Source organism: Harmonia axyridis, chromosome 5 (assembly GCF_914767665.1).
Source record: "Harmonia axyridis chromosome 5, icHarAxyr1.1, whole genome shotgun sequence".
Lineage (NCBI taxonomy): Eukaryota > Metazoa > Arthropoda > Insecta > Coleoptera > Coccinellidae > Harmonia > Harmonia axyridis.
The window spans coordinates 16,334,510-16,362,066 of NC_059505.1; the positions used below are offsets into that span (position 1 = coordinate 16,334,510).

The 27,557-nt window shown below is 34.9% G+C and overlaps 1 protein-coding gene across 14 annotated transcripts in view; it reads right to left on the minus strand.

Annotated features, from left to right (window-relative positions):
* Positions 1–27,557, minus strand: part of LOC123679837 (rap guanine nucleotide exchange factor 4) — a 697,170-nt gene that overhangs the window by 338,445 nt on the left and 331,168 nt on the right. For all 14 annotated transcript variants that reach the window (XR_006747440.1, XR_006747443.1, XR_006747444.1 and 11 more), the window contains 2 exons: positions 7,367–7,511; positions 365–544 (listed from right to left, as the gene is read on the minus strand). Coding sequence is in view for 7 of the 14 variants with exons in the window: in XM_045617360.1 (XP_045473316.1) it covers positions 365–544; positions 7,367–7,511 (325 nt within the window). In the remaining 7 variants the exon portion in view is untranslated. The remainder of the gene's footprint in view (positions 1–364; positions 545–7,366; positions 7,512–27,557) is intronic.

Here is a 27,557-nt window from a genome sequence, read left to right on the forward strand (position 1 = left end):
GCCAGGCTTCGGCTGATTATGCAGGGAAAAATCGTCGGAAAAAGAAATGTAGGAATCAGATGAATATGTTGGCTACGTAATTTGAGAGAATGGTATGACTATACATCCAACAAAGAAGACTTGCAAATAAGAATGAATATCCCTTCTCAAAAACGATGAGAATTGATATTAAAACTCAGAAGTAGCGAATAATCTTTGTGTGACACTTTATCCAGAATAGACAGTATTTAGTATATATTTGAATGGAGAATGAACAGAAAAAAAGGAAATAGATTTATTAGCGAGGGTGTGGGAAAATAGTCAATTTCCGAACGAATATTTCCTTATAACTGAAAACGGAAACTTTTACTGATGTATCACTTACTTGAAATTATTACTAAAATGTTTCGTCGATGTGTTGATTTTCTCAAGTATCAACACATCCTTGCCATGTTCCTTGAGTCTGACTGTGTTAGCTTCCACATCTCGAAGAATCCTATTGAAATTTTCCTTGTCTACTCTCAGAAAATGGCAATTATTTTCTCTCAAGACAATTGTGGCAGCCCTGAAATAAAAAGAATTTCGTTAAATAAAACTTCTCCATAATTTTGACAAATAATAAGACGTTGACTTCTCCACATCGTCTTTTCGTTGTTTCACTAGAATAGACCTTAAATTGGATTCAGTTTTTCATCTTCAACGGGATAATCATTTATAATATAAGTGCAGAAGGCATTGATATTCTTCCATGAATTCAGAATTAAAAAACGAGCCACAAAGTGGTGAGTTTTTGAATGAACGAGTGTAAGAATGAGCCTTCTGTACGAGTGTCTAGTATTATGTTTCTATTCGAATTAAGCATGGCACTGTATCACAAATTTGACACATAATAGATAAATCCGTTGCATGTGAGTTTCGAGTACCAACAAATAATATTAATTAACGAATTTAACATACGTATTTAAGATCGGAACCTAACTTGATAATTTCTATGTTTTTCGTTCGACTACTACATCAGGACGCTTGTGATGATGACAATCCTGCGAAGGAATTGGTTCACTTGGTTCCTTAATTGCTTCTGGAGAGTGTCCTGACAATATTCGTTGTATATTGAATTTTTTCTTGTTATTACGGTTATGACGTAATAATATGTATAAGTTCTATAATGAATATTGGTTTTGTTTTGAAATTCCGCTTCAATATTATAAAAAGTATGTATTGGACAAAACGGCATAGTATGTCATTTCATCCGATACATGTGAAGAAAATAGATTTTTAGAAATAATATAGAATTTTATAGATTGATTTTCACGTGGACTAATGAATTCATTTTCATGTTATTTTGTACATAGTTTGCATGCACTATACGTGATAGAACATGAAATTTCTGGTATGTATCTTGTAAGAAATAGATAAATAACCTATCGATTCCTGATGATTTCAATAGACCAGGAACTTCTTAAGGATCATTATCTTTTTTTTTTTCGTAATGAAATTATTTCACCACTCCCTCAGGGACAAGGTCTAATTTTGACAAAGTCAAGGCTTAATCTGCTGCGAACAATCCACCCAAGAAGAAGAAACAAGAAGTTACTAAAATATTATTCAATGATAATAAAACCCGGTGGTGAAGAAAACAAGACCGTTGAAAAAGTCGATGACGTCGAATAATCCGACACTAAACCGTTTAATATTTAGAAAAAAAAATGAGGATGACGATGACTGCCTCTGCATTAATTGCAGTGACGTTTTTTTCGTTTCAAACCTGGTGAACGCAGTAGCTACGTTACATTCAATGTTATCACTGGCTCATACATCGTTTGCTACAGTCTCGAAAAGAACCAAAACGTATAATTGTGAACTTTGCATTAAAATACACTGCGCAAAAAAATTAACGCACATTCTGAAAATCTCAATTTTAATGAAAGTTAACTCAACATTGACTTTATAACTTATTTTTTATGTTCTTTCGGGAAGGTTTTGAACGAAACAAGACACATTAAATGGAAGAAAATTTCAGGATTTCACCGAATCTTATGTGAAAGAAGTGAAATAAACAATTTTCAAAATACTGGAATGCTGATGAGTGATTTAATACTTGGTATTTTCACCCCTTGCGTTAATTATAGCTCGGCAATGACGGTTCATACTCAAAATGAGTGATCTTAAAATGTTCTGATCTAATCCTTCCCAGATTTCTCTGAGTTGGATTACTAAGTCATTAAGAGTAGCTGGATGATTTTCTGAACTTCTCAGCCTTCTATTGAAGTTGTCTCAAACCTGCTCAATTGGATTGAGATCTGGACTTCTTGCTGGCCATTCCATTCGAGAGACTTCAACCTCTTCAAGGTACTCCTGAACGATGCGCGCACGATGGGGTCTGGCATTATCGTCCATAAAAATGAAATTTTCACCAATGTATGGGGCAAATGGCAATACATGCTCTTCAAGAATGTTCTTTATATACCTATCAGCATTCATAGCTCCATTATCAACGACCACTAGGTCTGTGCGAGCAGTCAAAGATATTCCACCCCATACCATAATCGCCCCTCCCCCGAAACCAGTAGTGTTCAGGAAATTGCACTGAGCATATCTTTCATGTGGACGTCTGTATACAAGGGAACGTCGATCACAATGGTAGAGGCAGAATCTTGACCCATCAGCCTCTTCCCAATGGATATGCTCTCTCGCAATTTCCAAACGCGCCCTTCGATGGGCTGGGGTAAGAGCTGGGCCTCTTGCCGCAACACGAGGCCTTAAATCATATTCTCTGAGGCGATTTCTTATTGTCTGAGTGCTAATTTGCACCCCATGAGTTTGCTCAAGCTGATTTCGAAGTAGGCGAGTGGTTGCAAACCGTTGTCTCAACGAAGAAATTCTCAAGTAACGTTCTTGAATGGAAGTTGTTACCCGTGGTCTACCCTGTCCTGGTCTTCGGACATTCATACCTGTCTTCCTGAATCGCTGCAACATTCTGGACACACTTGTATGGGAAACTTCAAACCTTTCTGCAATTCTTGTGTATGTCCACCCTTCTTCTCGCAAAACTACCGCTTGGGCACATTCCTCTTGGGTCAAATTGCGTGTTTCGCGTTGCATAGCGATCGAGTGTAGAAAATCAAACGAAAGAAAAACTATTGATCACTAGAATTGATCGAGAAAAACTGATTTCAGAATGGAGCCAATACATTCAAAATCTGATAATCTCATCTTTTTTTATTCCTGCTGGGAAAAAACATCTGTATTGAAGAAAAACGTTGAAAGTGGATAACATATGCATGCATAATTCTGATAAAAATAATTATCATTGAGAACAACTTCAGTTGTAGAATGAATTTGAGATTTCCATAATGTGCGTTAATTTTTTTGCGCAGTGTATTATTTATGTCATTATGTCCATTAGTGGTGTGTCATTTTATCCTTAGTATACGGACAAAACGGACTTTTTTAGAAGTCAAAATAATTTCTTATATCTTTTATTTTTGTAGTTCAATTCAATTTTCAGATTATAATACTTGAAAACAATTAACCAAAGTTAGTATTTAGTACCAAAATGGGAGTATCATTGCAATAACTGAAAATATTTGATTGAAAAACTCAACAGTATGTCATTTTGTCCAAGTATGTCTTGACCACTTTCGCAACATGGGGCCGAGAAATCATTTATGAGCGTTGTATTGAGGCCGTTCGTCTTTCAATGCTCGGCTCAAACGCATTAATTGCGTTTGATAACGATCGCCTGTGATTGTTTCAGTCGGTTTTAATAACTCATTATACACTACGCCGAGCTGGTTCCACCAAATACTGAGCATGACCTTGGAATCGTGAATATTCGGTTTGGCCATTGACGTTGAAGTATGGCCGGGATATTCCCTTGATTTTCTGCGCTTTGGATTGCGATGCGACCATAGGTATTTGACAGCTGACATGTTTAATCGAGAAAAAATGCAGAAAAATCGAATATTTGTCATCAGGGGGTTGAACTTCATAGTTATAGACTTTTCCTGGATCAAAATTCGATAAATATATACATACATCGTGATCAAATTATATTATGCTCAAATGGTCTCTTCGGTAAACGAGCGTTGTTATTTGTTGAAAATTGAAAGTTATAACGTTGGTAATTTCAATATTGAAATTTAAACTTGAAATAATTTCAGACGAATCCTCGTAAACCTCCCCTTCTTTTCGGCTATTCTCCATTTCCATTTCATTTCCTGTCGTATCGGATTTGAGTTCTCAGATTTCGAACGATTTGCTCTCCCCTACAGCTGATAGTAAGGTATATTATCACCATATTTCCACACATTCGCATTTGTTAAAAAGGGAAATGGCAGCTTAGTAGGCTTTGAATTGAATTTCGAGGGGATTGGTTGATATAAATTCGAATTAGTTGTTAATTCTGTCTGGAAAATAGCTTCACAGCATCATTCCATGTAATAAATGCTATCCGAAACTCATTCTGGACATACTGATGGCTCGAAATTGTACTATTTCTATTATTCGGTATCAGGGTTATTCGGTTACCAATAAATACAAAACTTTCACATTGTACAGGGTGGGCAAATGAGCGAGGTAAGCGGCTTTATCTCAGGATCCACTCATCGTCGAGACTTTTTACCACTAAAGTGTACAATAAAACACACTGGAAATTGTTTTGAAGTTCATACCTTTACCGCTAGGGGGCGTAATAGCTATCGTCGAGTAGAAAACTGAATTTCACTCGAAAATGTTTCATATAAAGTTGAAGAAAAAAAACATCACTGTAATCCTTGGAAAATTCTCTATCTTCTTGAATGGTCATTTTCGATTTTACGACATCAAATAAGGGTAGGGGAAAGGGAGAAATATGACTGATTGAAGTGCCTGTAACTTCAGTTAGGCTCAACATTTTTGGGCAAATTAGTTCTCGTCTGAAAGATAATATCTTGTTGATTGAGAACAAAATATAGTCATGATAAATTTTTTTTTGCTGCTTTCGATAGGGGGCGCTTAGTCATAAGTTCATTGTTTTGTTCATTTTACTTCTAAATTTCAAATGTAATGATAGGATTTTCTGAACAGAAACAGAAATTCCATCAAATTTTCATGAAAAATCCTGCAGGTCGCAAAGTGATAGTTTCAGGCGTTCTGAAGTTATGGCCGAAAGAAGATATTCTTCAACTGATGCACGGCGAAAAACCTAATTGTGTCTTTAAGTTCTAACAGAAACAGAAATCCCATCAAATTTGAATGAAAAACCCAAAAGGTCGCAAAGCGATAGCTTCAGGCGATCTGGAGTTATGACCGAAAAAAGATATTCTTCAACTGATGCACTGAAAAACTAAATTGTGAATTCTTTCGGCCATAACTCCAGAACGCCTGAAGCTATCGCTTTGCGACCTTCTGGTTTTTTCATACAAACTTGATGGGATTTCTGTTTTTGTCAGAACCTAAAAATTCAATTTGGTTTTTCGCAGTGCATCAGTTGAAGAATATCTTCTTTCGGCCATAACTCCATAACGCCTGAAACTATCGCTTTGCGATCTTCAGGTGTTTTCATGCAAATTTGATGGAACTTCTGTTTCTGTTAAGAAAATCCTATCATTACATTTGAAATTTCGAAGTAAAATGAACAAAACAATGAACTTCTGACTTAGCGCCCCCTATCGAAAGCAGCAAAAACAAATTTATCATGAGTATATTTTGTCCTCAATCAATAAGTGACAATTCAAGAAGATAGAGAATTTTCCAAGGGTTACAGTGATGATTTTTTTTCTTCAACTCTATATGAAACATTTTCGAGTAAAATTCATTTTCTACTCGACGATAGCTATTACGCCCCCTAGCGGTAGAGGTATGAACTTCAAAACAATTTCCAGTGTGTTTTATTGTACACTTTAGTGATAAAAATTTTTACCGCAAGTCTCTACGATGAGTGGATCCTGAGATATAGCCGCTTCCCTTTCTTATTTGCCCACCCTGTACAGTGTGATTTTATTTTGAGCGGTTGTTCCCAGAATCATCATTTCCTCATAATGTCTGTAATTTGAGAAATCATAGTCTGAAATGACCCCAAACTTAAGAATCCAACCCCAAATTCATTTTTTTCTGTGCAGAGGGCCGTTAACACAAATGTGTTAGAGGCTCGAAATTTTCAGTTGTCTTAAATACATCCGTCCGAAATTTTGATTTTTCGGATTTCAAAACTACCAATTTTTTTAATGAAATGGAACGTTGCGTCATGATATCATGATATTTGCGAGAAATCTTCAAAATTTTTATATTTTGAATATAACATTAGTTAGCGTCCATAATTGTAATAACAGTTATAAAAATTAATATTTTCCCTACTATATTCATATTATACAGGGTGTACACTTTTAAAACGGCTTAACTTCAAGGGAAGATTATAGCAGTTTTTTCAACAAAAAATTTCATATAACTCATGGTCGAAATATTGGTGTTTATTCTTCAATTTAACATTTTCTTCCATAAAACCAATTATATCTTATTCATTTCAGCATCCTCATCGAATTTGATCATATATTCCGAAAGAGCTTTAATATGAGAAGTCATGAGTGGCGAAAGAGTTTCACTGTCGAGTATGGTGAAGTGGTGAAAATAAATATTCTGCATAATAAGTCGTATATTTCCAATCGTTTTATGAATGGAAAAATATAAATGAGCATATGTTTTCTTTGCAGTAAAAACTTCTCCATTTTGCAGGCTTTCGAACGACATATCAAGTTTTGTGCTATCTATTCTCGCAGACACCACCATCTCGAAAACCCTAGAGAAAGCAGGTATTAAACGAATGGACCGGTAGTTGCTTAATAATCTGGATTACCTTCTTTGAAAATGAGTTTTATTAATGCCAGCTTTGAATTTTCAGAAAAAATACCATATTTTAATGAGTAATATATGATATTATTTTGCTTAGGTACTGCTGGCAATGAATTTTTGACTATCATAATCGGGATTTCATTATCACCACTACTGAATTTGTTTTTTATCGATTTACCTGAATTTTTCAACTTCTGTAGGAGTCGTAGGTTTCAAATAAAAAGATTTATCGCTATGATCTTCTTCACTTGACTGCCATTTTGCCATTTGTATTGACAAGAAGACAACATTGAGAACGTATTCCCTATATCATATGATACGAGTATACCATCGAATACTTCACAACATTTTCAGAATCTGTGAGATTAATCAAGAAATGCCAGTCGGTGCCAACATAATGACGAACCAAGTATTCCAAATATTCATTAAGTTATAAACTAGGAAATGCTTTTTTGTCTTCACGTCAATTTCTTGCCTTCGATTCAATTTTAGTTGTTATAAGTTTGTTATTATTGTTACAGAGGGTCGATGAATGTCGATGAATGAATATAATACTCACCTTAGTGCATCATTTATCAGTGCTAATTTTCCAAAATCATCGCCTTCGTGTAAGGTATTTACCGTACCTTTACCGTGGATGACCACATCGACTGATCCTCTGACGATTATATACCATGAACGTCCTTCGTCACCTTGGTGGAATACTAAAAGAAAAAAAAATCTTCTTACATGTTAACTGAATGGGGAAGGCAGAAGTGCAGTTTCATATCTTGCCCAAAATGGGTATTTACAGAAGATGGTATTTTTATGACCTAATATCATAAGACTAATAGCTCTATTCGTGGAATCGTCTAGTAGTATATTAGTTTAGAGCCACATTTGTATGCACAGTACAGCATCCAATCTTCTATGAAGAGAAGCTTGCGCAGCGTTATGAAATTATTCACATTTACTCGTAAAGTTAATTGACAGACATCACGTCGGTCTGCTAATGAATGGCCATTTGGGAATCATTAATACTGTCGAAAATTCTATTTTTGTAGTTTTGAAAGGATACTTACTGTATCCTGTACTGAAAATATGGTCAATATAGGTAACAATGTATAATATTTGTAATAATTCGTGATAATATAGGTACAAAATTGGACACTTTTGAAGGGGAAGTCTTCTTTCTACACTTGAAAGAAGAGAACTGATGTCCGTGTCTAAAAGCCAATTTTTACGAGAAACTCATTGGCGAATATTTCCCTCCTGTCAAAATTTTATGTAAAAGGAGACCAATTATCGAAAATTACAGCGAATATTTCCCTTCTGTTAAAAATTCTATGTAAATGGAGAACAATTATCGAAAATTACAGCGAAAATTTCCCTCCTGTCAAAAATTCTATGTATATGGAGAACACTTATCGAAAATTACAGCGATAATTGCATTGTAGGAAGCGAAACAGCACTGCGATAATTGTTCTGTTCATAGATGCATAGTTTCTATGCATCTTACACAGATCGAATCTATGGCAATTCCATTCTACATCAGTTTGACAAGTGATGTAACAGTTTATTCGGGAAATATTCCCCCGAATTACACTTGTGCATCAAAATGACAGGATAATTTTGCATTCCAGCGTGTTTTCCTTGAAAAACTGCATTCGGTCATTTTCAATTTTGGAGAAAATTTTTTCTCCAAAAATTAAAATGAACTCATGCAGTTTTTATGACAACACGCTGTCATGCAGAATTATCGGTAATTTTGATGCACTTGTGTTATTACTTACGATAATTGCATTGTAGGAAGCGAAATAGCCCTGCGATAATTGCACTGTTCATAGATGCATAGTTTCTATGCATCTTACACAGTTCGAATCTATGACAACAGGCTGTCATGCAAAATTATCGGTAATTCAATGACGTTAATTGAATTTTCTGCAAATTCAATATCTCGAACATGACTTCAGAAAATATCAAGTATGCTCTATTTTTGGGCTCTATCGAAAATGTGTAGTAATATACGTGATCTTCCATTATAATTGATGAAAATTCTCATAGCGATATCTCAAAATATGAGTTTGCGGAAAATTCAATCAATAATATTGAATTCTACGTGAAGAGTTGCAAAAATGTTTTTACAGAAATGAAAAATTTTCTGAAGATGAAATGTTACAACAATATATCGAAAATGAACATTATCGAAAAACATCCGGTAACGTATGATTTCAATCGGGAGTTCCAACTTATCGGAATCGGAATCCGTAACATCCCCATCCGAGATTGACCATTCCTATTCCTAAACTTTCTAATTTTTTCTGAACGCAAGGTAATCATTCCTTTTAATTCTTCATTCGAGGTAAGAGCTTCTTATTCCAAAACTTTCTTCGACGACGCCGACGTCTTGAATACCTTCAGCATTTGTGTTTCCGAATTAATATTTTTAATAGTGTATTATTTTGTATTTTGGAGCAAGAAATAAGTACTAAAAAAGTGAATTTACAGTTGAAGAGCAATTTGTGAGCCATTAATTTCACCTGTTTTCATGAGCAACGATATTGTTTAGTTCCCGATTTATGTTGTAATAGTATATTCTAAAACATGTTGCAGAATTGGCACCTATTCCAACACGAATGCGAAATTCGAAAACGAGCGACGAAGGAGCGAGTTTTGGAACGCATGAGTGTTGGACTTGCCTTCTGCAACGAGTATTAGACGATATTTTCTCTATTTCAGTCAAGTTTTGTGAGATATTGTCGAAATTCAATGGAAAATTGAGATTATACATCCTAGTGACATTTGTATTGTATCTTGGCAGTTGGTGTGACTGTTACGAAAATTGATAGATTACGGAATTTCAATTGGAATCGTACGTTTCGAATTTCGAAATTATTTATAATTACGCATGAAATTCGTGAATTATGTGTGAAGAAATCGATTTAACACCACCAGAATCAAGAGAAATTTTGGATGAAGTTGAAAATCATTTCACTATATCCAAATTATATTATATTGACAATTTGACGTGTGTTGAATTTTGATAGGATTGGAAGTCTGTGTAGACAACCACAGAACGAAAAATATAACTTAAAACAATGCTGTAATGAGTTCATTACAGCACTGTTTTTAAAACTGTAATGAACTCATTACGATACTGAAATAGAGAATAGTAATTTATGTAACAAGTCCGGAAAATAGGGTTTTTTTGGACGAATAGACAAAATTCCAGGACGAGCGTAAGCGAGTCCTGGAAGTCTGTGAGTCCAAAAAAACCATTTTCGGGCGTGTTGCGTACAATATTTTTTCGGCAACCATGTAAAATAACACTATGGCTGCTGCTTTCCATATTTTATTGCGATTGCGATATTTTATTGCGATTGCGATAAAAAAACATGCAAATTTTTGACAACTAATTTCATATGAACTGTCAGCCGTTATCTCGGTTGCTATGGAGTCTATGATTCTTTTCCGGCCTAGTCCGGGAAGTACGTACTTTCCGGACTAGGCCGGGAAATGCTACTTTCTCAGAGAAAAATAGTAATTTACGTAACAAGTCCGGAAAATAGGGTTTTTTTGGACGAATAGACAAAATTCCAGGACGAGCGTAAGCGAGTCCTGGAAGTCTGTGAGTCCAAAAAACCATTTTCGGGCGTGTTGCGTACAATATTTTTTCGGCAACCATGTAAAATAACACTATCGCTGCTGCTTTCCATATTTTATTGCGATTGCGATCAAAAAACATGCAAATTTTTGACAATTAATTTCATATGAACTGTCAGCCGTTATCTCGGTTGCTATGGATTCTATGATTCTTTTCCGGCCTAGTCCGGGAAGTACGTACTTTCCGGACTAGGCCGGGAAATGCTACTTTCTCAGAGAAAAAGCGTCCGGGAAGTGAGCACTTCCCGGACGGTTGCCGAAAAAATATATTTTGTTAATGAATTACTTCAGCGTTGATTAAATCAAAACCACAGCAAATTACAACCAATTCCAGTCCACTAAATCGAAGTGAGTGTATTTCCCAGTGTACGGAAAGGGTCCGAATGCGTCGTCCTATTCAAAAAACCTACCTTCTAGATCTGTTTCCCCAATATTCACTTCAACAGAAAAATTAAGAGATCAAAAAATAAATACCAAATTTTCAACAGTTCATCAAATGGCTGTTTTTTCGTTAAAAATTGTCAGATTGGAATTTTAAAAAGAATATTATGAGGCATGTAGTTACTACTTCCTATAAAAGTTTCCAGATCTTTAAATGCAATTGTTCCACTCCTTTATTATTTCAATATCGAAAATTGCGCTAAAAACATGTGGTACCTATTGTTTCCGTTTTCTTAGTTCGAAATCACATCTGATCAAATTGAAGTTATTTAGAAAATTTCAAATATTTTGAAAAAATCCTTTTTGTTTTTTACCAAGGTAATTCAAAATATAGATATACAAGGGTGATTCACCGGGATGGCATAGTAGACGTTTATGGAAAACTAATCATAATTTTGAGCTGAAAATTTGCATATTGGAGTTTGAGACAATAAACTCTCCCCCGAAATATTTTCAGATCTCTACAACTATCTGCAAATAAGTAGTATTATAAAACTGTTTGCGGTTTGGACCAAAAATGTACAGGGTGTTTATAAAAAGATCATGAACTTGGACAACTCCAATTCATCAAAACTCAAGATTTTCAAATTAGAACCTTTATTTTTTATTATTTCGCTTACAAAAATAGTGGGGGTTACTCAAGCAAACCCTATACCTTAAATGAATATTCTAAGAGTTATCGAGGAAGAACTTCAAATGAGGAAAACCCGCAATTTATAACTGCGTGGAGTAGTCTGTGACTTCCGGAAATCACAGAAAAAAACGAAAATGGGATGTTTCCATAACTGAATTTGACTTGTAATGAATTACATATTCGTAATTGAAAATTTTATAAGTTTATGGATTTGTCAACAATCCCAACGAAAAATTAATTTCAATTCATGAAATGTAAAATGTAATTATCCAAATATCGAATTTTAGTTTCTTTATGTGTTTTCCGGAAGTGACACACTACTCCACACAATGAGAAATTGCTGTTTTTCCTCGTTCAAGGTTCTTCCCCGATAACTCTTGAAGTATTCATTTTAGGTATAGGGTTTGTTCGAGTAACCCCCACTATTTTTGTACGTAAAATCGACTGAAATAATAAAAAATATAGGTTCTAATTTGAAAATCTTGAGTTTTGATGAATTTGACTTGTCCAAGTTCATGATCTTCCTCATCATCAAGCTAATTTTTGTTTTTTGTATGGATATACAAGAAACTGGACCTGCATATACGGCTGGTATTTCAACACTGTTCAATAATACAATAGTGGAAGGAAACGACGCCGTTTTACCACCATCGAAATTTATTTAGCGAAGGTTGCAAAGTGACTACGTGATGTGATTCTATAGGTTCAATCGGATCGGATAGTTTTCGTGTTTCAGCAGACAAAGTGCGCGTATGGCGATGCCCTCTGCATAGTTCAGATATTTGCGAGATGAAATATCGTTCCGATTTGAATATATTTGTTTATGAAATATCGACCGGAACAACAAGAAGTGTGTGTTGTTGAAGGAAAATCTTCAAAAAATCAGTCCAAGTCAATTGATCTCCAGATCTTAAGATTACGACAATTTTACGTTTCTGCATGCATGCCATTAACTTTTTCTATTTCAGTATCGTAATGAGTTCATTACAGTACTTAAAACAGTGCTGTAATGAACTCTTTTCAGCATTGTTTCCCGTTTTGTGGTTGTCTACACTGACTTCCGATCCTATCAAATTCCAAAAAACTTCAATTGTCAATATAACATAATTTGGATATAGTGAAATGAAATGCAACATTATTCGCAATTTGTCTTAATTCTGTTTGTTAAATTGATTTCGTCATACATAATATACGAAGTTAATGCGTAATTATGAATTATTTAAAAATTCGAAACGTACGATTCATATTCCGTAATATGACAATTTTCGTAACATCCACACCAACTGCCAAGATACGATAGAAAAGTCTCCAGAATATATATATATAATCTCAATGTTTTCATTGAATTTCGACAATATTTCACAATACTTGACTGAAATCGATAAAATACCGTCTATTACTCGTTGCAGAAGGCAATTTCAATACTCATGCGGGTTCGTGTTGGAATAGGAGCCCATTCTGCAACTTGTTTTAGGATATACTATTGCTTATCTGCGGATAAGCAATAGTAATAATAATAATAAGATAGTATGCTCATCGCTCGTCGAATTTCGCATTCGTGTTGAAATAGGAGCCAATTCTGAAACTTGTTTTAGAATATACTATTGCTTATCTGCAGATAAGTAATATTATGAATATTGGCTCTTACATGTAAGAGCCAATGGGACCTAATGTTTGACTAATACGAGGAAAGCCACGTGGTAATAATCCGTCTTAAGACTTCTACAAGAATATTGCGGAGCCAGTTCGACGAAAAGACACGTTCAGTGATTTCTTCGGTATAACGAAGATCCAGCTATACTCTCTAGTAAGATAAGATTCTAAATGAAAGTGATCGTAGTATCATTTACGATTGCCATGCATTTAGCATAGAACTATAACAGTTGAAGTGAACGGATTGTTGTGAGTTGTTTGAGATATTGTTGAGTTACGGAATATGTGTCTGGTGCACATCGAATGTTTATAATTTGGAAACATCTTATAAGTATAACCTAACCTAACCGATATACATACAGCTTGCCAAAAAATTAACGTAACTCGTCAATAATTCTTGTACGAAGAATTATTAAGAAAAATCCTCGCACCCGTCGATTTTTGATTTCAAAAGAAATTTATTCTGTGCTTTTTTGAATCTGATATATTTATCTACTATTGATCTACTTCATTTTTTCATGAGGGAATATATGGATTGTGATACATCAAATGAAAGGTAATTTGATTATCTATTCAGCGATGTGGCTAAAAATAGAATTGGTTGTGCCGTGTTTTATTAAAAAAATTGGAAATAATTCACAATTTGTGATTAGAGGGTAACTGCAATCTAACCATTATTCTTTTACTGATTATTATTTAGGGAAATCCACGAATCCATGGATTTTCAATTCCAAAAGAAGGTCTCCCTATGCTTTTTTGAATTAAGGCTTCACACTTTTTACGCTCCACATCCCTTTACACTTTTTTTTTCCAAATAGGAATATCATGGATTGTGACATAACAAATGGAAGGACATTCGATTGCACAGTGAGCTGTGTGACTGAAAAAAAAAATTGTTAAGCTATTTGTGATTGGTGTCAGGTTCTAATTTTTGAAATAATGAATATTGAGAAATATCCTCCTACCCGCCGAGTTCTACTTTCGAGGTTCGAGAAATGCATGCAGTTTTGAAGTTGGGGATTTATAGCCTTAACCCCCTACAATTTTTTTCCATTGGCAAAATATCGCTTGTAATATATCGCATCAAACGTCATTCGATGACCAATTCAGTTATGTAAACGAAAATAAAATTTTACCTCAAAATTCTTGCAATAAAAATGTTAAGATGAAAAGAAAAATGTAAGTTAAAGGCAAATGAAGCAATAAACAGATAGGGATGGTGGTGTCGGTTCCACACATATGTAGAGGGATCTCGAAACAAAGTGAAGAGGTTAAGAAAAACTTCAGTTTCTGTTGAAAAAATATTCTTTTTCCTACAACTGCTATGAAAAGTAGCGTATTCTTCATAGCTTAGTCAACTTCGCAACTATGTATTGCTCATACTGTGGGAAATATTATTTCTCACGGCACTTTGCCCACACGTCGCTTGGTAGACCAATGAAATCGGGCTTTTGGGTCGTTTCTATGGAAACGCAATAAATTAGCACATACTGTCAACGAAGGCCATTTTGATTTGAATCAAGCCCATTACTCGAAATATTGAAATTTGTGCAGTTGTAGGAAAAGTATAGTGTGCAACATGTGGAGAAAGTCCTTTTCTCGCTCGTGTATTTGCGGCACTCGCCTTTCAGACTCGTGCCACAAACTTCCATACTCGTGAGAAAAGTTTTCCCCTCTTGTTCCCCAATATACTATTGTCAATCTAGCAGATCAACTAAAAATGACGAAATGAATGGTATCATTTCAGTTGCTAACTGATCTATCTAAGGCCAATAATATCATATTTCCCGAGAATTTTCCATTCGATATGAATCAATTTAGTAGTAAGCAGCAAATAGAAATCTAAAATATATATGTGACATGGGGATCGCAAGGGAAACAAGTGTGCGAAATTTCTAATGATATGATATAAGTAAAACTACTGTTTGTCGGGTAGTTTTCGAACAAACTGGAATTGTTAAAAACTCTCCAAAATCTTGTAGACCAACTACGACATGTGGTGATAAGGCCATCAGTCCATCATCACGAAATATAAGCCACCTCAAAAACCTCCTTTGTACTGCCTCCAGATGATCAACATGATAGATTTGGAGACAAATGAGGCAATCATACTCAACCTTATTTATGACCAACGCGTCAAGTGGTTGTCCATTAATCACGTGATCTTTTTTTAGCATTTTTTGAACCCCCCTCCCCCATTGGTGATACGTAGTGAGGTTTAAGACCACCCCCCCTCCCCCTTCTCAACATCACGTGTATTTTTAGTACCTACAACGAATCTTAAAATTTTCTGAATATTAACTCAATTTAAATACAGGTATAAACTATAATCTTCCTTCTGAAATTAAGGACCATAATAAAAATGTCTACACCAGGTTGCAAGTTTTCTTTGATTGCCATAACAATAATAATAAACGAAAAGTGTAATCATAGGAAAAACATGTATTGTACTAGTACATGAATATATTTAATGTAGTCAAGGTCACGGTCACTACACGCCGCGCCGTGCCGCTTAATATTTGTTTAAAAATCGCGCGTTTGACGAAAAAATAAATACACGTGATATCTTACTACACCCCCCCTCCCCCTTGTGATATTTTCGTGATTTTTATCAAACCCCTCCCCCCCCCTTTCAAGCCTCACGTGATTAATGGACAACCCCCAAGTGAAATATCGTTGCCGAATTCCCAAATAATCTTGCGTTTCGCACAATGAAACCATATTTGCCGACAAAGTCAGTTGAGTAATATGTGTAATGAAGGAAAACCTTTTATCAAATAACAAATCCGGGTCCTTGATTTCAGTAAGCCGAAAATATCTTTTCCTACAACTGCTATGAAAAGTAGCGTATTCTCCACAGCTTACTCAATTCCAAAACTATGTATTGCTCATACTGTGGGAAATATTATTCCCCACGGCACTTTGCCAACACCTCGCTTGGTAGACCAATGAAATTGGGCATTTGAGTCGTTTCTATAGAAACGCAATAAATTAGCACATACTGTCAACGAAGGCCATTTTGATTTGAATCAAGTCCTTTACTTGAATGATTGAAATTTGTGCAGTTGTAGGAAAAGTATAGTGTGCAACATGTGGAGAAAGTCCTTTTCTCGCTCGTGTGTTTGCGGCACTCGCCTTTCAGGCTCGTGCCACAAACTTCCACACTCGCGAGAAAAGTTGGACTTTCCCCACTTGTTGCACAATATACTATTTCTCTAATTCTGTGGTTATTCCGTTCATTCTTCCACATCTTGTAGAACAAAATCGTGCGAGAATATATCAGAAACGCACAGTTTTCATGGTTATATTTTATTATTATATGTTGGTACTCCGAACGCCACGGCTTTATCTGTCAATTCATCAATTTGCCTTAAAGAAATCAGTTCTGCCAACCAACATTTTTCAGTGCAAAAATCACTAAATGATATTTATGGAAATATTTCATTGATTTCAATAAAAATGCAATGAATTAGAGAAAATAATGTATAATACTCGTAAAGAAGGCTCATTCTACCACTCGTTCTTTCAAAAACTTCGTGGCTCGTTTTTGAATTTTGAACTCGTGGAAGAATATGAATGCCTTCTGCACTTGTATTATAAATAACTATTATATCCTCAATATTGTCATCAAACAGTTCCTTCTCTTGCGAGTAAGACACTACGCTACATTTCGATACATTCGAATAAAGTCTATTACTGTTACACTTCTTCCTAGTCGTATCTTCATTTCTGAAGAGTCGTGATATCATGTCTATGAACATTGATTAACGGATTAACGGATATTAACGGATTAACGACGTTGACGATATCAACGTTTGGAGTGGTTCACCATGCGACTGAAATGGGACGTAGAATAGAGAGGTCTTCTGTAACGAATCCCGATTCTCAAAGGCACGTGTGTCATATGACGACCAGAGAATGTCACAATGTACAGTTTTTTGTTAAGCGGCATGTGCAACACTCTGTAGGAGTCATGGTATGGTATTTATTAATGGAGGCAGATCTCCTTTGGTATTCATTCGAAGTAATATGCATGCTAACCGATATGTTAATGAGGTGGATAAACCCCATATATATTCCCTTAGGAGCTAGAGGACCCGATTTTCAATAGTTCCTACAGGTATGGCATTCTATGAAGCGTTTCGAAAAGGTTAACGTCATCAACAATATCTCCTGACCTTTCACCTATCGAACATTTGGGAGAGATTATGGGTAGAAGACTGAAGCAATTAGCCAATCCCTCACAAACATAATAAGCTCTTCGGCATTAATTACATATTTCTCTATTATGGAATAGATACCGCAGGCGGAAATCGATGATCTGTTGAACTCCATGTAAAGATGGGTGTTGGAGTGTCAAACTCCAAATGGGGGAGGTGTAGCACATTATTAATAAACTTGACCTTATCTTTTGTTCAATTTCTTTGAAATTTCGAGCAATCACTACCTCTGACCAGTTCAACATGTTATAAAGCTTACAACATCGGTTTGGGATGACTGTGATATGGTGGAGTTGGTGTGTCTTGACTTGACAAAGGCCTTTGACACTGTCGACCATGGTGTGTTACTCGAAAAATTGCACAATTATGGAGTCAGAGGAGTGGCCCATCAACTGGTTGCCTCTTACTTGTCTGATAGGGAGCAGGTAGTCACTTGGCTAGAACGAAGATCAGAATCGAGGGTTGTCAGGCGAGGCGTCCCGCAGGGTTCAGTGTTTGGACCAATCTTGTTTTTGGTGTATATCAACGACTTGATGTGTGGTGTAGATACATATGGAGGAAATATTTATGCTGATGATACTTCAATAGTGGTGAGAGGGAGAAGTATCGGTGATATCCGAGAACGTGTGAGACTGATACTGGAAGACATAACAAATTGGTGCTTCCATTGGCGTAGCTCGTCAGGTATATTTTTCGAATTTTATTCGGTGGTTTACCAGAGTATCCTCTTCTGGGTAGCGTCATCTGAATCGTTGAGAGTGTTTCGCCTTCAATAAAGAGCAATAAGAGCCCTCTATGACCTTGGCCCTAGAGATGGATGCAGACAAACTTTCATAGGAAAGGAAATACTACCTGTTCCTAGCATGTATATTCTGTCTTGTCTCAAATATGTCCATGGTAACGTTCACCTGTTTTCCAAGAATTCGGACAACACAAGGAATAGGGAGGCCTTGGAGACGCCTTTCCATCGCCTGGCATCTGCTCAGAAATTCGTGGATCACTGGGGTCCTATGTTCTACAATATCGTTCCAGATCATATAAAATCCCTGGATGATAGACGATTTAGTGCAGAAGTAAAGAAAGCTCTGCTGAGGATAGCAGTGTATGAGGTGACCGAACTTTTTGAGAGAATATTTTTTTTGGATAAAATGGATGCCAATGTTTGTGAGATATGTCAATGTCCAATTTGTCATTTACACTTGTTCTTCTTCTTCTTCTTCTCAAATCACTTATTGGTGATTTAATGGGTTCGCATTTAGCATGTACCCAGATTGGTAGCTTACTCTGTGTTTGATTGATTTCTTATTTTCTCTGACTTTCCCACCCTCAAAAACCCAGAGAGAATAAAGGATAAGGTTGGGTTATTTTCATATGAGGGATCAAACATCCAATGTTAGTAGGTATCTACTGTATAAACAAGATTCTTCTATATCTTTCATCAATCTATTGAATCCATTTTAAATTTCTATTTTACCTATTTTACAAATATTGCTTATATTTTAATATCTGAACATTCCAAAAATTCATTCAATATTTGAACTATATCAATGCTATCTGTAAAGATTACTTCATAAATATTAATGGGCCTTTGAATCTCAAACTTTTCGAGTTTTGTGTATAGTGTATTAATATTGTGTACATTCAGGTTACATTCAAAAAATACATGCACCAACGATCCAACTTTACCGCATTCACAATTGGGTGAGGAATTGATTTTGATCGTATATAAATGTTCTGGTGTCAAACAATGTCCTGATCGTAATCTCATCATAGTTGTAATGTGTTTTCTTGTCAAATTATTTTTTAATAGTTTATATGGCTTATCAATTGTACATTTTTTATCCCGATTACGCATGTGAGTGTATGTTCTTCCCTTATTTCTACCCCACTTTTGTAGTGTTCTGATCCAATTTTCCCTTATTTTATCCTTGATAATATTGTACATAAATTGTGGACCTCCCTTGTAGTTTAATAATTCACCGTGTCTACCTTTATTTGCAAGATGATCTGCTTTATCGTTTCCTATTATTTCTGAATGACTCGGTATCCAAACTCCCTTTATGATCTTGTTATCATTACTTAAATCTGCCCATATCTGCTTAACCGTTGCTGTGATGGTATCTATTGATGAGTCTAACTTCCAATTTTTTAAAGTTAATAATGCACTTAATGAATCCGAGAAAATGACTGCTTTGGTAATATTTTGATTTTTAATTATTTCTAACGCTTTTCCAATTGCTAATAATTCCGCTGAATAAATTGACCAGTATGAAGGTAGTTTTCTGCTATATTCTAAAGGTAGAGACGGTGAGTATATTCCTATTCCTACACTTATGTTACCGTTAATATTTTTTAATGAGGCAACAGTATAAAAACTCTGAAAATTTTCAAATTTATTCTCGCAATAATTTTTAAATTTAATCTTTGTATCAGGTTCTTTTTTTTCCAAAATCTGGAATATCTATATCACATTGGGCCGAAGGTTGTATATAATCCAAGGAATAAAACGGAATTTGTTCTGCTTTGTAAATGTTGTTTTTAAATTCTCTAACGTTTTGAAGGGCTGTTAAATATGCTGGTTTGTATTTTTCATTCCAGAAATGTAGATGTGAATTTAATTTATTAATTTGATCTATTATAATATTATTTTTAACTTGAAAATTTTTTAAAATATATTTTGAGGCTAATAATTCTCTTCTTTTTTCAAGTGTTGTTTCTCCGCTTTCCGCTAAAATAATGTTAATTGGGGTTGATCTCATGTATCCCATTGCTGTTCTAATTCCTTGATAATGTATCGAGTTCATTTTGTTGATAGTTGTTTTAGATCCACCGTATATCATAGAGCAGTAATCCAAATGTACTCTGGATATCGCTTTGTATAAATTTAGTAAACTTTGTGGTTGGGCACCCCACCAAGTCTTACACAAGCACTTTACTATATCAATTCCCCTTTTCGCTTTACAATTTGCCTGCTCAATTTGCAATGACCATTCCAATTTTGGATCGAGGATAACCCCCAAATATTTTACTTGATTTTTCCACATAATATTTTGATTACCAATTGTTAAACATGGAAGTATTTTTGGTGTTTTTTTCCGTGCAAACAACATCGCGTACGTTTTTTCAACTGAGATTATTAAATTTCTTGATGAGAGGAAAGAATTAATGTTATCCAGAGTTTTAGTGATCTTTTCATAAATATCTCCTATATCTGATCCGGTACAAATTATATACTTATCATCTGCATATTGACCTATTTCTACCCCTTTAACTTTACATTTTATTAAATTTTTTACATATAGGTTGAAAAGAAACGTGCTTAGTTTAGACCATTTGCACTTGTATTTATTTGGTATTAGAATTGACGTTTCCTGTTGATATGGTGAATAAATAAATATTATTATTATTATTGCGTATGTTAGAAGCCAAACCAGAGCTCTGAATAGCAATGAAAAATAATTCTTCGAGCACTAAGCACCGGTTTTCACAAAAGGGTCGAATACTAAGCACTTTCTAAAAATAATTAGATATTTCGAGCACTTTAGTAGGAACTGTTGAAAGTGAAGTTTTTTAATCGGAATAAATGTTGTTCCTTCAAACATATTATGTAATATTATGGACGGGTAAAAGAAGAAGTACAGCAGAACTTTATTAAAATTTTCGCGAATATAAAAAAAATGATTTCAATAATTTTCAATGTTAACAATATAAACAGAATTAACGAAATAAAAATCAATGGACAAAATGAAGATGAAAGAGAACATATTTAAATCCTCCAAATATGGATATTGAACTTTTAACACTTAAATTTTCATTTGTAGAAAAATAATAAATGACGATATTCAAATGAAAGTAAAAATTGAATTGTTATAATAATGAATGATACTAGTTAACCAACATATTGATTGAATATCAAATTGCAGGAACCTGCATGAAAGGGAGAAATATGATGAGTTAATATTCCATACTTGAAAACTTATGACTGTCGTTTAGCTTTATTATTTCATCATAATGTCTCAGTAATTTACGAATTATGCCAGAGGTGGTCAAAAACGATAACCAAACTCTCCTCATTCATGCAAATATTGAAATGCTTATTGATATTTTCAATTAGAAACATGTCTTGCCTGTTAAAAAAAGACAATGTAAAATTTCAAAATATCATGATAATAATATAATAATAAGACCAGAAGTTCGATGAGAACAAGGGGGACCACAAGGACCGGACACGACCGAGCTCTGCCCTTCTGATATTTTAAATATCTGGGATTGAGTGAATGTTCCTCTTAGCGAGGAGTTAGAAGCCGACGGCGAGGAGAAATCCTACGCGTATAGGCAAAAGTCGGGGATTTATTCATCCATAGCGACATATTAAAAATACGTATTGGACAAGTCAATAAAACAACAATAGAATCAAAAATTTCACATACTAGCCATTATTTAAAACATATTAAGTATATCAACTTACTAACCTGATGTGCTTACAACAATCATAATATTCAGTTAGGGTATAGAAACATCAAGGCATTAAGAAATCATTAACTGCCCTTCTGAAACTTTGTACACTTTCAATATCCCTATAGTTCTTTGGAAGGGAATTGAACAACTTAATTCCCATATATCTGGGAGACCTCTCATACATATCCCACCAGAGTGTGACGTGGTATGATTAGTAGCGAAGAGTGTGTTGTTGAGTAAGTATGATTGTAATTCATACGCAGAAATGAACCGTCATTAGTTTTTACATATGTTACAATTTCCAAGATGAACTGAGATACCACTGGCAAAACACCGAATTTTTTGAAAAGCCCTCTACATGATGTTCTCATAGGAACTCCAGCCATATGTCGTAATGCTTTCTTTTGAAGAAGAAAGACTCGATTTAGTGCGTGAGAAGTCCCCCAGAATACAAGGCCATAAATTATCCTTGACTTGAATTGAGCATTGTAATAAGCCATGCAAATTTCCATATTGGTTATAGATTTTAACCTATAAAGAGCATAACAAACAGAAGACAACTTTTTACATAAACATTCAATATGCTGATACCAGTTGAGGCCGTCATCAATGACCTAAAAATTTTGTGATGGTAGCATGCTCAATTGACCTATGTTTCACCCTCAACAGAAAACTTTTATTTTTATGTTCTAAGTAGTTCTTAAGCATTGAACAAACAAAAAGCGTTTTAGAAGAATTTAGAAACAACTTGTTCGATTCAAACCAATCACAAAATAAATTTATGTGCCTCTGTGCTTTACATAAAACGTCAGTGAGCGAGGTTCCCGAGCATAAGTATGTAATGTCATCTGCGGACAATGTTAGATCCTCAACATTCTTAACAATATCTGGCAAGTCGTTGATATAAATAAGGTGTGTGAATAAGTCTTTCCCTTTTTTTTTCAAATTTTGAGCCTTTATTGTGAAAAAATGGTTACGAATGAATTATTAAAAGTATTGGCCATCGCTAGCTACAACTTTTCCCCATCTTTCTGGCAACATACGAATTCCGTTGCGAAAAAATTCGACCGGTTTGGCCTCTATCCAGTCATCCACCCATTTTTTGGCTTCCTCGTAGGAATGGAAGTGCTGGTCAGCCAGGCCATGCGTCATCGATCTGAAGAGATGGTAATCAGACGGAGCAATGTCTGGACTATACGGCGGGTGGGGTAGAACTTCCCATTTGAGCGTTTCTAAGTATGTTTTCACCGGCTGTGCAACATGTGGGCGAGCATTGTCATGTTGCAAAATAACTTTGTCGTGCCTGTCGGAGTATTGTGGCCGTTTTTCTCGCAGCGCGGCTCAAACGCAACAATCGTCGTCGATAGACCTCGCCTGTGATCCTTTCATTCGGTTTCAGAAGCTCATAGTAAACCACACCTAGCTGGTCCCACCATATACAGAGCATGAGCTTGGCGCCATGAATATTTGGCTTGGCCGTCGATGATGATGCATGGCCGGGTAGTCCCCATGATTTTCTTCGCTTCTGATTATCGTAACGGATCCACTTTTCATCGCCAGTCACGATACGATGCAGAAAACCCTTTCTTTTATGTCGTTGAAGCAGCTGTTCCCAAGTGAAAAAACGCTGTTCGACGTCTCTCAGCTTCAGTTCGTACGGCACCCAATTTCCTTGCTTTTGGATCTTTCCCATGGCTTTCAAACGCTTGGAAATGGTTGTTCGGTCAACTCCCAATGCTTCAGCAAGTTCTTCTTGCGTTTGACACGAATCTTCATCGAGCAAAGTCGCCAATTCTTGATCTTCAAAGATTTGCGGCCGCCTGGAACGCTCCTTGTCTTCCACGTCGAAATCGCCACTTTTGAAGCGTCGAAACCATCCGCGAACACTTGAATCATCGACACAACCTTCTCCATAAGCTTCCTGAAGCAACCGATGCGCCTCGGCAGCAGATTTCTTCATATTGAACCAATAAAGTGAAACTTCCCGCAAATGACGTCGACTCGGCTCAAATTTCGACATTTTCACGATTTCAAAAATTTATGATGCGAAAAAATTTCAACTAATGTGTTAGTGTGGAATTGTTGACAGATGAATAAGCTTTGATTATGACATATGTAACCATTAAATACTCGCACAGTATTGGTGGCGCCATCTCTTACAAAAAACGGGAAAGACTTATTCACACACCTTGCTAAAAAAAGCAAGGGTCCAAGCACGGAGCCTTGGGGAACACCCGAGTAAATGTTCAAAATGGACGACTTACAACCATTGACCTCCACTAATTGCATTCTATTACTTAGGTAAGATTTCAAAAGTTGGTTTATTTTACCGCGAAAACCTAATCTATCCACTTTTTCAAGAAGCAAGTCATGTGATACAACATCAAATGTTTTACTCAAATCCATGTATAATGCTATGTTCCATTTACCTTCATTTATATTATCATAGAGTTCATTGATGAAATTGAATATCGCTGTTTGGGTTGACCGACCTTTTCTGAAACCATGTTGACACGATGACAAGATTTCAAAACGATTCAAAAATTTATTGATTTTTTCACATATTACTCGCTCAAGAATTTTTGACAAAGTCGACAAAAGTGAAATAATACTGTATATAGATACTTTTGTTCAATAAGAAATAACCTGTGAAATGATTTAAAATTCAATTTCATATTTTCCTTTTTCTTAACAAATGAATTGACTTTTTATTGAATTGAGCAAGTATAAATATAAGACTAAACTTCAAGGTGCATAATAAAACTAATCTGAACTGAACAATTGTGCAGTAAATTCATTAAAAGGGGCCAGTGTCTAATGTTTGTCACTGTATTGGATTTCAAGACGATCAAATACTACTCAGATTATGTAATACTATCATAGGGTACCAAGGCGTCACGACCACTTTAGTGCTCGGGAGCACTAAGCCTTTTGTGAAAGTGCTTCGATTACTAAACACTGCTTTTAAAAAGTTCACGGGAGCACAAAAAAGCTTTAAGTACTTTCAAAAGCACTAAGTACAATGCTTTGGCAGAGCTCTCAGCCAAAATTTCCAATTTTCAGTAAGGTTTCCGTTGAATTCCATTTGAAGAATTGGTTTATCACTCGTCATTATTAAATATTAATTATTCTCAAATTCAATTTTACTAATTTTAATTATTTTTATTTGAATAACTTCTGCGCCATGGTAATAAGGAGACTTCTAGTTGAGAACTAACTTTATTGAAATGTAGTAGATGGTCGAGCATACAATATGATACATATAAATGAGTCCATACATGATAACTAAACTTTTGTTTAACTATATAACAAGTGTTTTGGACGTTGTGACTTATAATAGATATTCGTCCTGGGGGGATATATCCCTCTTACCCACCCTTACGTACGCCACTATACCTTATCCGAGTAGCATAATTTTATGACCGGGCAAAACCAGCATTCGTCGCCAACTTTGTCAATTTTAGGAAGTATTTTTGTAGGACGTGTTCTAACATGATACTTGATATAAAGAAATAATAATATTTCTTATATAGAAGAATAAGAATAAGAAATAATAATATTTCTTTGTATAATGAACTACTACCTGGTGGCTTTTTTTGATATTTTGAAAACGATTCAAACATATTCATGCTTGAATACTCGATCATATCAAAAACGAAAAAATTGAAAAAAAATTCTTAGAGACATTCTCTCTGTATATTTTATTCGCGAAAAACACTGTGCAATATCTAGGCTTTTCCCCATATTCGTATTTCTTTATGAATGTCATATATTTCATTCCAAGCTGTCTCAGATGGAGATAACATTTTTCGTAATTCATCATATTTACATAACAGAGCATAACATCGTTGTACATCAACGATAGGCGCATATGTGAAAAATTGGATGTCACAGAATTAAATTGAATCTATCGCCACACCATCAGTTCAGGTTTTTTTCGGTTGAAGGCACTTTAAACACTCCTGGAAATTGAATTATTGAACCATGCTATCATCTTTTCATACTCTGTGCTATTTTGGTCTGAAAATTGCACCATTCCCCTTGAGTTTTCCCCCTGACTGGACGAATATTGGAATCCCTTAGATGGGTATGTTAGATAAGTACAATTTTCAATTTATATTTCTTCAGATGATAAAAAATCAATTCCCATATATAATTTCCTATTCAGTGGGCTTCTGGTTTTCGATTATTCTTGATCATGTCTCTTATAATAATTCAGGAGGAAAACTGAATATTTTCGAATTCATAAACTTTTCCCGATAAGCGTCAAACAATCAAATTTAATAATATTTAGTTTAATGACCTTCAATGAGATGTTCGTCAATTAATTGGTAGAGGCCAAGGCTTCGGGAAATCAATTCGATGAAATTATGCTTTTCATGATAATTTTTTTAAATTATGATTTTTATTCAAGTCATTATCGGGACTCTCACAGAACAATACAATTTGATTTCACATGAAACTCTTGAAATCAGATGAACCTAGTTGACTCATTAAGAATTATTAACATTTTAAAAAAGTCAAAAATGAATAATACTCAAGAATAAAAAATAAATAATAAAACACAAAAATTTTTTTCAATAGTTAAGAACTTGAATAAACTAAAATATATAGGAGGTATCAGGTGACATACATCATCAGTTGACTCGTGTCTCCTATTGTCCACTTAGAAAGCACGTAAAATGCTATCATTTTATAATTCGTGGGTAGAACGATAAATGAATGTATAGGTATTAGAGACATGAGATAAACTGAAACTTTATCAAAAATGAAAAACCCCTAAACACATAATACAGGTTGAACCTACATATTATCAGTTCATCGATTCAAGTTGTTCCTATTTGTGGAACATATTCAAATATAATTGAATTCATTCAACTTGCTACCAATTTAGCCATTTCCTTGAGCCTAGCTATTATGTTAAAATAAGCAGTATTCAAATTTTCGATATCAGATCTTTTGTTGCCAGATTTTTCATTCTGCTTGATTGATACCATTTCATGCAATGATGTCTTTTTAAAAATTTGTTGACGTCCTATTACTCCTGTTTGTTCAAAATCAAATGAGTGAGGCTTCCCAAGGGAGTGCCGCTCAGCAAATGCCGTATTATTATCTTCTTTATTGGTTGTTTATATTCATAGACGTATATTGGAATGATAATTATGTATTGTGTATATCGATGATATCCCCGCGTTGTTCACTGAATTTTGTTTCTGAGATATCGACCTGTCTACCCAATATAAACAATAAAATTTATATCGGCCAATTGAAATTATAGATACGAAGCAGAACGACTTTATACATCTCATGAAAAAAGATTTTCTATCCAATATATATTTCATTAAAATAACAACCACTTACATCAATTTCATAATAGTGATATTGATAAAATAAAAGCTCACTTTTCATTCTTTTGGTTCAACCCTGTATATGGCAGAAAACGAAACAACTAAGGCCTGCAACTGAACAGTTATATTACCGAGGAATCAAGCACACATTAAAAAAATTTTTAATATCGGGCAAAGGGCTTAGGAGAAAATTAACTGCCAATTCCGTTGAAATTTTGACCGTTCTCCTAATTTCGCCGGTGTGTATATTATACAGGGTGTTTCATCGGTAAACGGAAAATTTAAAACAATGAATAGAGGAAGGGCTCCATGGTGGTTCTAGATATACTCCATTTATTAGGTCTGAGTGCTTTG